This window comes from Epinephelus moara, chromosome 3 (genome assembly GCF_006386435.1).
Source record: "Epinephelus moara isolate mb chromosome 3, YSFRI_EMoa_1.0, whole genome shotgun sequence".
Lineage (NCBI taxonomy): Eukaryota > Metazoa > Chordata > Actinopteri > Perciformes > Serranidae > Epinephelus > Epinephelus moara.
In genome coordinates, this window is record NC_065508.1 from 7,536,169 (window position 1) to 7,550,442 (window position 14,274).

At 41.1% G+C, this 14,274-nt stretch overlaps 1 protein-coding gene across 8 annotated transcripts in view; it reads left to right on the plus strand.

Annotated features, from left to right (window-relative positions):
• LOC126388377 (rap guanine nucleotide exchange factor 6) overlaps positions 1-14,274 on the plus strand; it is a 183,240-nt gene that overhangs the window by 144,871 nt on the left and 24,095 nt on the right. For 4 of the 8 annotated variants that reach the window (XM_050041484.1, XM_050041485.1, XM_050041487.1 and 1 more), the window contains 4 exons: positions 1,398-1,409; positions 3,661-3,818; positions 7,344-7,358; positions 12,692-12,932. In XM_050041484.1, coding sequence (XP_049897441.1) covers positions 1,398-1,409; positions 3,661-3,818; positions 7,344-7,358; positions 12,692-12,932 — 426 coding nt within the window. The remainder of the gene's footprint in view (positions 1-1,397; positions 1,410-3,660; positions 3,819-7,343; positions 7,359-12,691; positions 12,933-14,274) is intronic. The other 4 variants (XM_050041488.1, XM_050041489.1, XM_050041486.1 and 1 more) reach the window with 3 other exon arrangements.

A 14,274-nucleotide genomic window follows, 5' to 3' on the forward strand; every position in this document is an offset into this window, starting at 1 on the left:
AGACAACCAGCACCACAACTCTGGTATACAGCAAAAGACAGAGAGCTTTCTCTGGCGGCAACAGGCTTAATCAACTTTGTATGAACCTGTTTGGCAAGGGCTTGAATGTAATGGACGTTCCTTTATATGTAAAAGTCCCGCATCCCAGCTTTAAAAGACACCATGCAGTTTGAAGCACGCCCACGCACACACACACACACACACACACTGGACTCACTGTCATTTTAAGGACACATTGGCTGTCACAAGGACGTAGCCAGGGACCACCGTTGCCATGGTAAAGTCTCTCAAAAAGGATACATTTCCAATGCTTTTGCTCACTTCTTAAAGTTAAAAAGGGAAAATAATCTTGTTTAACAATTTAAAATCCCATTCAGATGCTCTTGCATACATATACAGACCTACGCTACCTGCTGCTGCTTCTGTCTGTTCTTGGCTGACATTGTGCTCCACGTCAGACAGGGATTTTATATGACAAGGACACGTTGGCAATAAACAACTCGTTTTTCTGCCAAATGAAGATGCGCATGCACCTTTACACACATCCCATATTGACCAGCCTGGTTGATTTACATTCCACAGATTGGAAAGCAATAGACGGAGGTTTTAGCCTTTGGTCAGTTTGTCTCAGAAGTCTAGGTGATTTAGTGAGATGACGGTTAAGTAGTAGCCCCACGTCCCATGATGCCATTTTCATCCTCTGTACTGCTTTATAATGCAGTCACACGCACTAAATCATGACGCATATCACACTGTAGCTATTGTGTTATTAAGTGTTTGTGCATCTGGACATTCACCCTGCAAGACGTCCATGTTTTACTGCATGCTCGCCACACTGCTGCTGTGTAACTGTCCAGGAAATGATTACTAGTAGTGGGGTAAAAACTGATGGTGACACTGGGGCACATGCTGTCATATTTGTGGGTTGTTTGGTATGTGATCAGTAGAGTTGATAATTCTGTTTTTTAAAATGTTTCTAAAAATGTGGTTATTATGTGCCTCCTGCTGCTCCCTCATGAGTATTTTTGTGAATGAAATGAAATAGTAAAGCTGTATTCTCTCACAAATCCTGCACTGTCCTGTCCTGTGCTGTGTGTGAATCTATGCTGGCTTTATGAAAATGCTCCTGACACTTTTCTGCTCATTTATTTCAGCAAACCTGTCAGCGTGTCCACACTTATTTGCTATTGTATATGTTGTCAACCTACATGTGTGTTCATGTTGGTTTAAATGTGTGTGTGTGTGAAAAGAGAGGCCTTGTCACTCTGCTGCACTTGTATTGCTGAATCACTTCAGCAGAGCTCTGCTTCTGTTTTTTGTTTTTTTTTGTTTTGCTTTCTTTTTCTTTTTCACGCTTTTCAATGTCGTCTCTCTCCCGTTTGTCTCCGCTGCTTCAGGGGCCTATTTGGGTAAGACCTCCTGCGTAACTCCCCATCCTCCAACCATTTGATTCAGTATCCATCTGTAGACACGCACATGGCAGACAGCCACACACACAAACACACACAAAGCACCGCTGACCCTCAGCAACATCACTAGAGGACTGCACTTGAAGATCTCATGCTAATTGCTTTAACTCACGAATCTTACTTTTCCACAGAGTCAAGGTGCTCCTTCTCTTTGTTTCTCTCCAGTTTAATTTGTGCTCACGGCTTCTTTCTAGAGTGTCTTAGATGCTCTGTTATTCAACCAAAGGTGCCTTATTCTGCTGAGATGTTGCATTAAATGTCAAGGAGACCTCACTTTAATTACAGTGTTATATAGTAAAGAGTGATGTCAGCTGCAGATGCTTTTGGTTTCTTGATGTTTGACATTCAGCACACCTGCCATCTAAAGTAAATCAAATAAATACCTGTACGCCTAAAAACTGGGAAGCTTGAGGAATAAGCTTTAATGCTTTATTTACTGCTAGATATCTTCTATTTGTCATATTTAATGTACTAAACCTAAAAAAGTGTGTCATACTTGTCTCAAACCGAAATGATGTAGCCTGTGTACTTTGTAATTTTGGTTCAAAATACAGGTGTAATCATGTGTGTCCTTTACTTGCATTTGTCAAAGTGTGAAAATGATCAGACTTGGGATGCATTCAACATCAAACAGTGTCAGTTTAGTCTTACTTGAGCCCCGCGCTATTCTTATCTGTCTCAATTTCACCATTATCCGCTTTATAAATCTTCGTTTTTCCTCCTTTTTTCACCTCCCTCCAACTTATTTATCCTACCTGCTTCTTTATGTCTCTCCTTTTCTAACTTTTCTTTATCTACCTGTGTCTGTTTTTACCATCCTTCCATCTTATCGGCACAGCACCTCGACCAGTGACTCGAAGATTACAGAGGCTTTGCTACAGCAGCTCTCGGCTGTGTCAGTGGAAGCCCCGCATTACTGCACCGTGTTCAGTACATACTGTACAGACACACGCACACCTGGAGGGAAGCTGCAATTAGTATGCAGGCAGAACCGAGATGAACTCTCTATCTCAGACGCTCAATTACAGACTGCATCACAAACTCATAACGACAACATATTGAAATGAATGCAATGTGGATTTAACATCAGTATTCAAGTGTCAATTTCAGACCTTATTGCTTCTGTTTTCTTTTATTCTAGTTTTACAATGTTTGTCGTTTTTTTTCCTCTATAAAATGCCATAAATTTACCTACTCAGTCAGTCTTAAAGCTTGAAAGTTTAAAGCTACCACAACTGTTAAAGCAAGTGTTATTTAACCTTCAGGAACCCACATTTATCATTTGAGGCAGGGCTATTCAAAAACACAATACCCAACCTGTCCGTCTCAGAAGAGCTGCCATTTCTATCACATGTATGCAGATCCAGCCAGTCTAACGAGGCCATCAATGTAAAGGTTGACGTTTGCATATCCCTGAGTGTGGCTGAAGAGCCAGGTAGAAAGGCGCCTGTCTCTCAAGTCCAGTTTTGCCTCATAATGTGGCCAAGTGCTGGACACACACAAGAGAACAAAGAGCTGAATGCTAACACCAACACATTTTCAAAAGGGAACCGCAGGAACACAAAGTACAAATGTGCAAATCTGAATGAGCTAAAATCCTCATTACTTGTCATTTCTTTTCATATGTGCTCTGCTGTTTGCAACGCTCGTTTGTGTCTCTGTTAGCGTATGTGTATACCTGTCTCATTGTCTGGTGTTGTGTGTGTGTTTGGTGAACTTGTGTGTGTCTTTCTGCGAATGCTCCTTATCAGTTCCTGCCATTCATGAAACCGCCGCGTAGATGCATTTCGGCTGTGTCACTGCATATTAAAAGACAAATATAGTGATATTGATGTTTTGTGTTGTCATTCTGCAAGAGTAGACATTTTGATTAAATCTCCTGATATTTTTTCCCACTGTGTTATGAGTTATATGTTCTGAAGATGAAGGGAAAAGCACTCATTCTAATTCTAAAAGTCATAATACAAAGGGGAAAAAACATTCAGGCAGTTTTTGAGAAATGTCTACTGCTGCAAAGTAAACCACCAAATTAATTTAAGAACATTAAGTTGTTATTTGAAGGAGAATATCTAATTTACTGTTTTTCTCTATCTCTCATATTATCACCCCCTTTTACTTTGAATACCACCCCCACTCCAACTGTCACCCCCTTCTTCTCTCTGTCCCTCGTACCCCTTTCTTTCCTCTCTAGTGATGGTGGCATGGGTCAGTCTCAGGACGACAGTATCGTGGGTACCAAGCAGTGTCGACACAGCGTGGCCATCATGCCCATCCCCGGCAACCTGTCATCCAGCAGCCCTGACCTGCTGCACCCGGCCACCAGCGTCCTCGACTTCTCCAACCCGGCAGGTAAGAATAAAATCCTGACTGGGTTAAATCAAGGGGTTTATGTGCGGACACAGAAACATCCTTTATTACTGATTGTCCCATTAGGACAGCATGTTAAGTCTTTTCCTGTTTCTTTCTTTGCGTCTCTTCAACTAAAGAAATGTGATGGTTAGCTGATGAATCTTTTTGAACATATATCTTGAGAAACTGCCTGAAAATCATCTCTTAAAGGAACAGAGTGTAAGATTTAGGCGGCATTTAGCAGTGAGGATTGCAGATTGCAACCAGCTGAAAGTTAGAATTCCTCTTGGTCAATCAGGAGGTTCTTACCGGGAGCCAAATTATGAACAGAGATCTCTCCAAAACAAACAGACCGGGTGATTAAAACAGGTAAAAACACTGAATAAAGTAGTGTCATGTCACAAGTAAGTGTTTTTACGACACTGTTCACGCTGCTCACTGCAGACAGGCTGCTGGCCCAGCAGCTACTAATGTGTGCTCATCTATTTTCCCTGATAACTTAATATCCAGAAGTTCAGTTTATAGCAGGAGCCAGATTATCCGCAGAGGTCTCTTCCTCTCCAAAACAAATGGTTAAGTCATTTAACAAGTGATTTAAACAAGAAAAAACACTGAATAAAGCAGTTTCACGTTAAAAAAAGTCTGTTTTTCCAACACTGTTTGGCAGCGAGGGGCTGCTAAGAACAGTGACCGATGCGAAAAAGCCCATTTAAACCACAGGAACGGCCCTATCTAGAGCCAGTGTTTGGTTAGTCTGTTCTGGGCTACTGTAGGAACATGGTGATGCAAAAGGGAGATCTCCGTGATTGAGGAGCTGCTCCCTAGGCACATATAAACAGCTCATTCTAAGGTTACAAAGGTTCTTATTTTCAGGTGATTGTACACCTAAGAAACCATACTCTGTCAGTATGCCCCCCTAAATCCGACACACACTGACCCTTTAAAGTGAAACGCCAACATGAAACCAAAGCACACCCATGCAAACAAATTTCTTGATAGAACACTTAAAATATAAGCTAAAGTTCTAAAAGCCTCCAAAAACCCAATTTATCTTCACGACCATAAGTACTTTAGATGTAGGGGAAGCAAAACTTTCATTACACCTATTCACAGTTGTTCTTGACCTTTATGACCTCATTTCAGGTGCCTCAGTCGAACAATTCAGTGCTTCTTTCCTGAAGCTGTTTGTCTCACTTGACTTGAGGCCTCGGCCTCATTGAGCAGTGAAAGCCACTTGTAGAGTGAAGGACTCCGGTGCTCAGTGAGCACTGAGAGACGCTTTACTGACAACCTGTCATCCTTGAGCATAATCGCATAAAGCAGCCATATGAGAAGTGTAGTGTTGGTTGTCTCCAATGCGAACTTTCCGTCTTTCTTCTTCGGTCTTTCTCTCTCCTTGAAATACGGGCAAACTCCTCAAAAACACTTATGCTCACTTGTGCTGACAAAGGAACACGCATAAACTCACTCGAAGCGAGGAACTGCAGCTTTCTAGCACACACATACACACTCACTCTCCATGGGGTTTCTTTTGGAAGTGCCACAGAGCTGTTGCAGAATTGTGTCCGTCTGAAAAGGATTAACCTCCTGGACTATAAGACTTATTTATTTATTTCCTGTCAGACAGGTTTCTGCTGCCATAATTATTTAAACTAACATGGAGCACTCCCTGTGGATCTGTGTATGTGTCCATGTTTATGTGTTAACGGAGAATGAAATATTGAAAAAGGGGAGAACAAGAAAGATAAAGTGTAAGGTGAAAGAGAGCGAGAGAGTGAATATGTTCCTGATTTATTCCACCGGCCATTTGTCAATGCGCTACACACACTCAAACAGTCAGACGCACACATGTAGGCCTCACATGTGGTTGTGTTGTAGTGGAGTGCAAACACTCACCAACTGTGCCACATTAATCATTTGTCATTAGATCAATTTTCCTCTAGTCCTTTGGTTCCTCATTAGATTTATTAGAAGGTTGAGAACAGCTGGCTCAAACAAAACCCCTGCTCCAGATGCTCAACAGGGCTTGTGATACCTCCAGGGTCCTACCTGTAATACTTTAGCGTAGGGATCGTAGGAAACAACATGGCTGGGTATTTTAAAATCTTGTGTTTACATCTTTATAGTATTAAAAAGCTCTTGGCTTGTTTAAAAGAATACTTCTCCTGCGAAATGACTATTTGCATATCAGTTACTCACAGAGTGTTAAGTTGAATTTGTGAAGAAAACCTTGGTTTCCTGGCATGCCTTCATGCCTTCAAAAGGAGAATCCAAAAAAGGCAAACATTCTTCATGAACTGAAGTACGTGTTTTTGTGTGCGTCCCAACCCTCCGCACTTGGAAATTAGATTTTTAATCGCGATGAGGCTCTAGTAAACTAAGGCTCCTGGTTAAATGAAGTATTACTGTGCTGGTCTCACTCTATTAGACAGCGAGAATTTGTAAGAGTAAGTGATTAAAAACTAATTTCTATTGAACTTTTTAATAACATAGGTTATAAAGCGCGTTCCAGTGGATTATTTGTTTGACAGAAAATAAATCAGCAACTATTTTTGCCAATTTTGGTAACTGATTAATCGTTAAGATGGTTTGGCAAGCAAAGATCCCAAAAAAGTATCTGGTTCCAGCTTCTCAAATGTAATAGTTTGCTATGTTTCTCTGTCCTATATTACTTTAAATTGATTATCTTGGGATGTTGGACTGTTTGTGGGACAAAGCAATCAATTTGAAGACGTTGCCTTGAGAAGTTTTTTGAAGGGAATTTTCACTATTTTTCAGCATTTCAGTGACTAAATAATGAATTAATTAACCTAAGCAATTGATAATGATATGAAAATAATCATTAATTGCAGTCCCAGTTGACCTAGTATTTGCCTTACATGTGACACACTTGATGGTCCTCGTACATTCCTGCTTCAGACTTTAGGTTACAAAGGTAACCCGAGTTCTCTGATAATATGAGTGAGGTATCTCACCAAGTGAATGTTTGAAGGAGAACCACTAAAGCTGAATCACTGAGAGAAGTGGAGCGTGGACGTAAATGTTGTGTTCCTTTAGAGATAGAGGTAGAGCAGGAGCGTTTTCTTCAGTGGCTGCTGTTCATGTTGTCCTTTTTGTTTGCAAAGTGGCGACATGTCTTTTCAGTGAAGTTCAGCTCTCAAATTCTTCGTGTTTTTCGACTTTCTTCTTTTGTCCATTTCTTGCTATCCATTATCTGCTATCCATTTGTTTTTTCCTCTCCTACTATTTCTCTTGTCCTTTTCTCTTTCCTCTTTCTCCTCTTGCAACTCTTGCTGTGATTTTAAACAGATGTAGTGTAGAAATGATGACTCACACTCAGCCTCTCTGGTTTCACATGAACAGATTTAGGCTACAGTAGAAACTCCACTGGTCTTCCCTCCCTCTTTTTTTTTTTTTTACTTCTGTCATGATGCTTCTAGGCACTTTGTCTCTTTGTACTCTTCCCACACTGTTTCTTTCTCTCATATTCACTGTGTTTTCTCTTTCTCCTTACTGCTTACCAAGCCCTGGGACTGTACTGTAAGTATACATACTTTTAATGCCACAGTTTGTGTTTCATTATGTATTCCTCCCTAACGTCCCCTCCGTCTTGACTCTTTTCTCCTTAAATCCATGAGCTTTTTGCTCACACTTCATCTTTGCATCCCTGCATTTGAACGTTTTCCCCTTGTCATCTAACCTTGTGAGAATCTATGAGTATCTGAGTAAAGACATATTGATCAGTTTTCACTTTTGAAGAGGTTATCTAAGGGTTGAAGCAATTATGTTCATTATTTTTACTGAAATAAAGATGTAATTTGCCTCTCTCTTAAAAAACTTGGTGACTCAAACTATACTCAGTTCATTTAAGTTGATTATTTCATGTGTTTATCAGCAGTTAAATTGGTTATTCAGAAAAAAAATGGAGAAATGCTGGACAGTGACCACGAGACAGTGATTGAGTCGTATCTGATGACACGTACAGTCATTGCAAGTGCATTTGAAGTTCAGCTGAAATTAAACTGCTTTTTGTTCTTCTACAACATCTACCCTGTTAATCACATCTCTTTACATCTAATGCAATCTGCATTGAGAAAAAACTCCTTCCTTAGACGGGAGAAATTTATATTTCTTTGTTTTATGACAGCGCCCCCTTGATTTGCCTTGACTCATTGGAATACTGTTAGTTCCTATTTACATAGATGAAGAAGTTCTTCCCTGACAGCCAATCAAAATCACTTCATTTTAAACCATATTTGCATTAAAAAGCAAAATCACCCTTCTATCATAGGTGGGTGGTCGTGCTGACTAACAGCCAGTCACCAGGAAAAAAATACACAGCTAATGTCACTTTGCAGGCTACGTTGTTAATTAGCTGCTCAGCTGCAGCACATCAAATAGCATGTAAAGCTACTTGCGAATCAAAATAACTTTACAACGTAATTTGTGTGAAAACAGGGCATGTACAGCACATAAGCTGAAAAAACGAGTGCAGCTTAAAATAGTTTAAGATATCCATCTTGAAAGTACTTTAAAATGTCCATGAATAAGTACTAAATATGGGTCAAGCACCCAAGCTTGCTCAAGTACTAATGAATCTGACAGAAGTAAGTAAGTGTCACTTTGGTCCGATGAAATGCTGGTGTGGTCCTAACTCTTTAACACCACTGCTAACAACACTTTGTCTTTGCATGGCTTGAATGCTACAGGGCAAGTTTGTTTATTTTGTCTCTTGTTCCCCTGCTGCCAGCACTAGAGCTAAAGCCGCAGGCTGCTGTCAGTCAAACACAGCCACCAACACGCCCCTCCATTCACTGAGACAAAAGGGAGCACAGCAGAACATGGCATCTAATGAGATCATATGGATTTATTGTTTGTTTTTTATTGTCTTTGGACAAAAACTGGCTTTTGGCACACAGAGTAAGGCAAGAGAAGAGTCAAGCTCTGGCTACAGAGACAGGACTTGTTAGCAGGATAGATTCATTGTTGGTTTTAGTCACTTCAGGAGGATTGGTGATTGTAACAAAAACATAAAAGCCTAATCCTTAAGCTGTGGAGGATGAAACAACCTCCTCACATGTACATGTAGTGACATTTTCTCGTTTGTGTTTATTTATTTGAGCCAGGGTGTTTAACCCCAGCTACTCTACTCCACTCTCCTCAGCACCTCAAGCCATCATGCCCTGCCCTCTTCCGCCCTGTATGCTTTCACGTGATTTATGTCTTCTGACTGTATGATGGAGTGACTGGGAAAAGCTTTGGCAAACAGTAGAAAGGAGGGAGCGGAGGCGGAGGAGGAGGAGGAAGGTTGTGGGAAGTGTGTAGCCTCTCTTATTGCTGTGTTTGCAAAAACCCAAGAAGACTTTTTTTCACCAGTGTAGAAATCGTCTTTGGCTCCAGGCCATGAATACATTCTCTGGTGTTGATGAAAATGAACGATGCCCTATTAAAGATGATAATTGATTGGATGTTTGGCTAGATGGGCAGCGATTGTCCTCCTGTGTGCAGGTCAGGTCGCAGCTCGTCCAGAGGATTAAACATGATTAAGCCCCCCGGATATGATAGCCAGCTATTTAGCCGAGAGCCTCCCACACTCTAATCACAAATCACAGCTAATGAGACACAAAGCATTTAGCTTCCACTCAGCCCACCATCACCACCCTGCTGCACATAAACAGAGAGGAGCTGTGCTACTGCAGCAACGCAGAAAACAAGGAGGAAGCCACACTTTAAATCCTCTGGTGCAGTCTTTATATCATTTTTCATGTTTCACCACATATCACCTTTGTTGGGTTAAAAGTCAGTAATCATTTGACTTGTTAAATTAAGTGCAGATGTCATGTGATTTATATCAATAAGCTAGGAGTCCATAAAGAGGTCATTCATAACCAAGACTGGCCTCCGACATCAAACATCAATATGTTCACATTCCAGGAACCACTGAATGCAAAAAAGCTAATTTCACACGTTAAAGCAGAAAAACATCTGGATGCTTAAAGAAATAAGTCCATGAAATACTATAAATAAGCATTCAAGAGTAGCATATAAATGACAGAATAAAAACATGTGGGTGCATATAAAGCAGCAAACTCCAGAGCTGTAAAATGAAGCAAATGCAGAAGTGCCAAAAACTGCAGTTCCTCTAATGGCCACTTGAGGCGTGCTCCAAGAGCGAGCCACTCTTAATAGACCCCCATGTTAAAATGCCCACCTTTACAGCAGAGATAAACATGTTTACAGCCTGGCACAAAATACAGTTTTGGTCAGGGCAACTGTTCGGGGGATGATTTCATATATAACTTACCTATCTGCATTTTATTAAAGCTTTAAGTTAGACAAGATGAAGGGCATGGCCGAGGTGTCACTATAGTCTATGAGTCAGATCCAGCTCTTGCTCCTCCACAGCTTCACCCTGTCGCCAAAATATGTTCACTTATGGCCCAAAAACAACATGGTGACAGCCGAAATGCTGCTCCTGATGCTTTAATACAGGAGTCCACAAACCAACAAGTGACGCAAAAAAAAGAAAGTGCATAAGACATCCCTGTGAAAATAGCAAAAAGCAGAAAAGAAACAAAGAGATACCAAAACGCAACACACGGACCCACCCAGACTGATGCAACTTCCCTCAAAGAAATTCTCACTTTTTTTATTCATCCACCAGATATTGAAAATACAAAGAATTCTGCACGCATACACACACACACACAGGGACACACACCAACAGCTACAGCTCTTTAAACAAGCAGAGGTGATTGATTATGAGCATTCACTCAAATGTTATTGTTATTGGCTTTGCCTTCAGCAATTTCTTTCTGCTTATTGTGCTGCTGCCGCTCTAACTATCATCATCTAAACACACACAGAGACACACACACACACACACACACACACACACACACACACGCGCTAAGATCCCCACAGTCATAGACAGATCAGTGATCCTTGTTAATAAAGGGGAAGGTAATGACTTTGTGTCTAAGCACGCTGAACCCTTTTCTACTTGGTAAACAGAAGGAAGCAGGGCTGTGTGCATTTGCATGAACATTCACTTGAACAAACTCATCCATCAAACGCACCTTTTATTTATTTATTTTTCCTAGTTGCCACAGTCTTTTCGTGACCTCCCTCCATTTTCAGTGAATGTTATCGAGCTTAACCACACAAACACACACACACACACATTGCAGCTGTATGACAGCTTCATCTGCTCTGTCGGACTCCCCTCTCTCCACTTGTCTCCGTGCAGCATTCATGACTCATTGTTTTAAAGCTCTTTGGCTGCCTGTGGCTAATGGGCCGTACCCTCTTCCTTACTCAAACACAGGGATCTTTAATGCAGTATTTCACTCAGGGGGAACATTTTCATTATTTAACACACATCGCAGCATGTGAGTCGCATGCAGCTGCTCCAGCATCAGCTGCAGTCACCACTAACATTCAAGCTTTTATTCTGGCCTCTTGCTATTGAATGTTGTGTTGAATCAATTAAACAATAATACAGTACATCATCTAACTTTATGAAGCAGTCATTGTGAGAGGTGACGTAGTTTTATTTATTTATTTATTTATTTTTATGAATTGTACATGACATAAATGTGGTTCAGGTCGTAATTCATGTTTAAATGAGGTTTTGTTTTTTTTTCCAATTGAATATGTGTAGGTCTTTCATAGTCTTAAAGGCAACAAACCGAAAGTTAAATACCATACAAATTTCAATTAGAAGCCCGGGCTATTATTTGCTTAAATCACTGAACTCATCAGGCTTATATTTGGGACAGGCCTTTAATTCCTTTCACACAAAACTGTTTCTCAGCAAAGATGGGTAACACAATCAAATTGTTTATTTGAACCAGTATAAATGTTACTTGCATAAAAATCTGGCGACCAGACCAGACCAGACCTCTATTTGAGACTGGCCTTTATTTGTCAAAATGTGTAGCCACACCGCACTAGTAAAAGGGACTGGGCGTTTAATTGGGACTAGGCTTTTAATTGAAGTTTTAGGGTATGATAATGTGTTGATACTCTGGTTAAGCATTGGACCCTACGTGCATGTTCACTGTGAGAGCTCTGCTTCCTCTACCGTTGTCACGCAACTTCTAGCAAGCTATTGTTTCCTTTTCCTTTCGAGGTAAATGTGTCCTTGTTTCTTTATCCCACTCAATCTTTGTCTGAAGCTCAAAATGACTGTGGTGTTTACTGTGATGTCATCAATTATGTTGTCACAAATATCCTCACAGCCATGTGTGGCAACATCAAGCAAGTCCATTAGAAAATTGGCTTCGCAGAAAGGTTGAATTTATGTTACAGCAGGGCTGGAAGTAAGATGAAAAAGAGTGTTGTGATTCGGCTGAACAGCAGGATAATTTAGCGTTGCCGTTTGTAAATGTAAATCGTTAAATTAGTGTAATTTTCGTTTTGAATTTAGGTTACTGTAACACCAGAAAGTTTCTTTGACCCTTTGCCCAGTTGGTTTTACACCAAAGACGTTTTTGGCAGGAGAGTGGTCAGCTCAGCAAATCTGCTCAGAGAGGAAGGCATAAGTCTTACCACCTGAAACCCTTTATAATGTAATGAAAATAAAATATGGAAACCATAACCTGATAGCATTCCTACATTTACTGGCACAGTCCACATTTAGCCATAATAACTATCACATTATAGGTACATTACTCAGACAAAGATAAATGCCAAAAATTGCGAAACTACTTTGCGATTACTGTTTTATTGCATCATAGACTTCATTACATAAGGTTTTATTGCATTATTGACATTTGTTACAGTGTTTGCCTCCACATACTGCAACCATCAACTCATCTAGCCCTAATTAGTCACTGACAGCACTACTTTTCTTTCTCCTCCACTCTCAGACATCCCAGACCAAGTGATTCGGGTGTTCAAGGCCGACCAGCAGAGCTGCTACATCATCATCAGTAAGGACACTACTGCTAAGGATGTGGTAGCCCACACTGTCAATGAATTCGGCCTCATCGCAGCACCTGAGACCTACTCCCTGTGTGAGGTATCAGTAAGCCCGGAGGGAGTCATTAAACAGCGCCGCCTGCCCGACCAGCTCTCCAAACTGGCTGATCGGATTCAGCTCAACGGCAGGTAAGAAACACAAGAATTACACCGCAAATCTAATACCAAATGGCTTACTTTAAAGTTGACGTAGTGGTCTTCTGTCATCAGAACCAAAGGTACACAATCCAACAAACGATAATACTTTAATAAACCAGAAAGCAAAAATATTTCATGGTTAGGCTCGCTCACTGGTCATGGGAAGAAAGCATGGGCATGTATTTACAGCAGATCCACTGTGGGAAGCTTGGACAAAAAGCAGCTGGAAGTGGAACAGACAACTTGAGAATTTATATAGACCTATGTTGTGTTGAAGGCTTCAATGACTAAACCAAAGACGTGACCCGCTGTGCTTGGACTCCAAGCGCAGGATCTTGAGACATGGCAGATCTTCCTTCCTTTTCTGTGTCGAATTATATCTGGGTTGCTTGAAATTACGCAAGGCAACGCAGCGCTCAGAATTTTGTACAACTATTGTGGGCTTTGTTCTGTAAATACATTTCCCAGCCCTGAACTATACGAGAACCAAATCCTTTCTAACAGTGGCTCCAGACTCCATCCCATACAACAGCACAGGTTATACACTACTATATTGATTAAATTCTCCTACAGCAGTGGCTCTCAGTCCTGTTCCTGGGGATACAGGGTACCATTCTGAGATGTAGTTAATTCGCTTAGCATTTCTGAGGTGTAAATCAGTTCCTGGGTAAGTGGCTCGGATAAAGCCAGCAGGGTTCCAGGTGCTGAGGAGCAGGATTCAGAGCCGCTGTCCTAGTTCAGGAATGATAAATGAAGTGGTGATCCGCGTTAAAAGTGCTTGGAAATATTTTTAGTTGCTACTCTGAGCAGAAGCTGCAGTTTGTCCCATTAATAAAGACAAAACAACAGTTTACAGTTCATGGTACAATGCAAGTGATGCTGGTTAAGCTCTGCATTGATGTTTTGCAAATCCAAAGGGTCGGGATGCTGAATTGGTGCTCTGTTTCAACTTTCACTTTGTTGTGGACGCAACTCCACGTCACCTAGGTGGGACAGCTATGTTAGGACGTTTAGCCTTTGTGTGATGCATGTGTTTCTCTTGCCAAGTTACCAGTATGATTTTTCAGATGTCTGTGGCACATCACACACTGTCGTCTCGATGCCAGACACATTCCCTTTTAAGATTAAAGTTAGTAAGACATGAAAGGATAATTTGGACCGCAGCCGTAAAGTCTGCTTTAAAACAGCTCCTCCATCCGTTTTTCACAGTTTTCCCCCCTCTCTCTCCTTGTCTCCTGTGGTCCCTCATCAGTCCTCTCCCAACTAGGTTAGCATGAATTTTTCATCCTCTGTCAGGGGCGGAGGCCTCGGCAGACAGCATGGCACGTCTGGA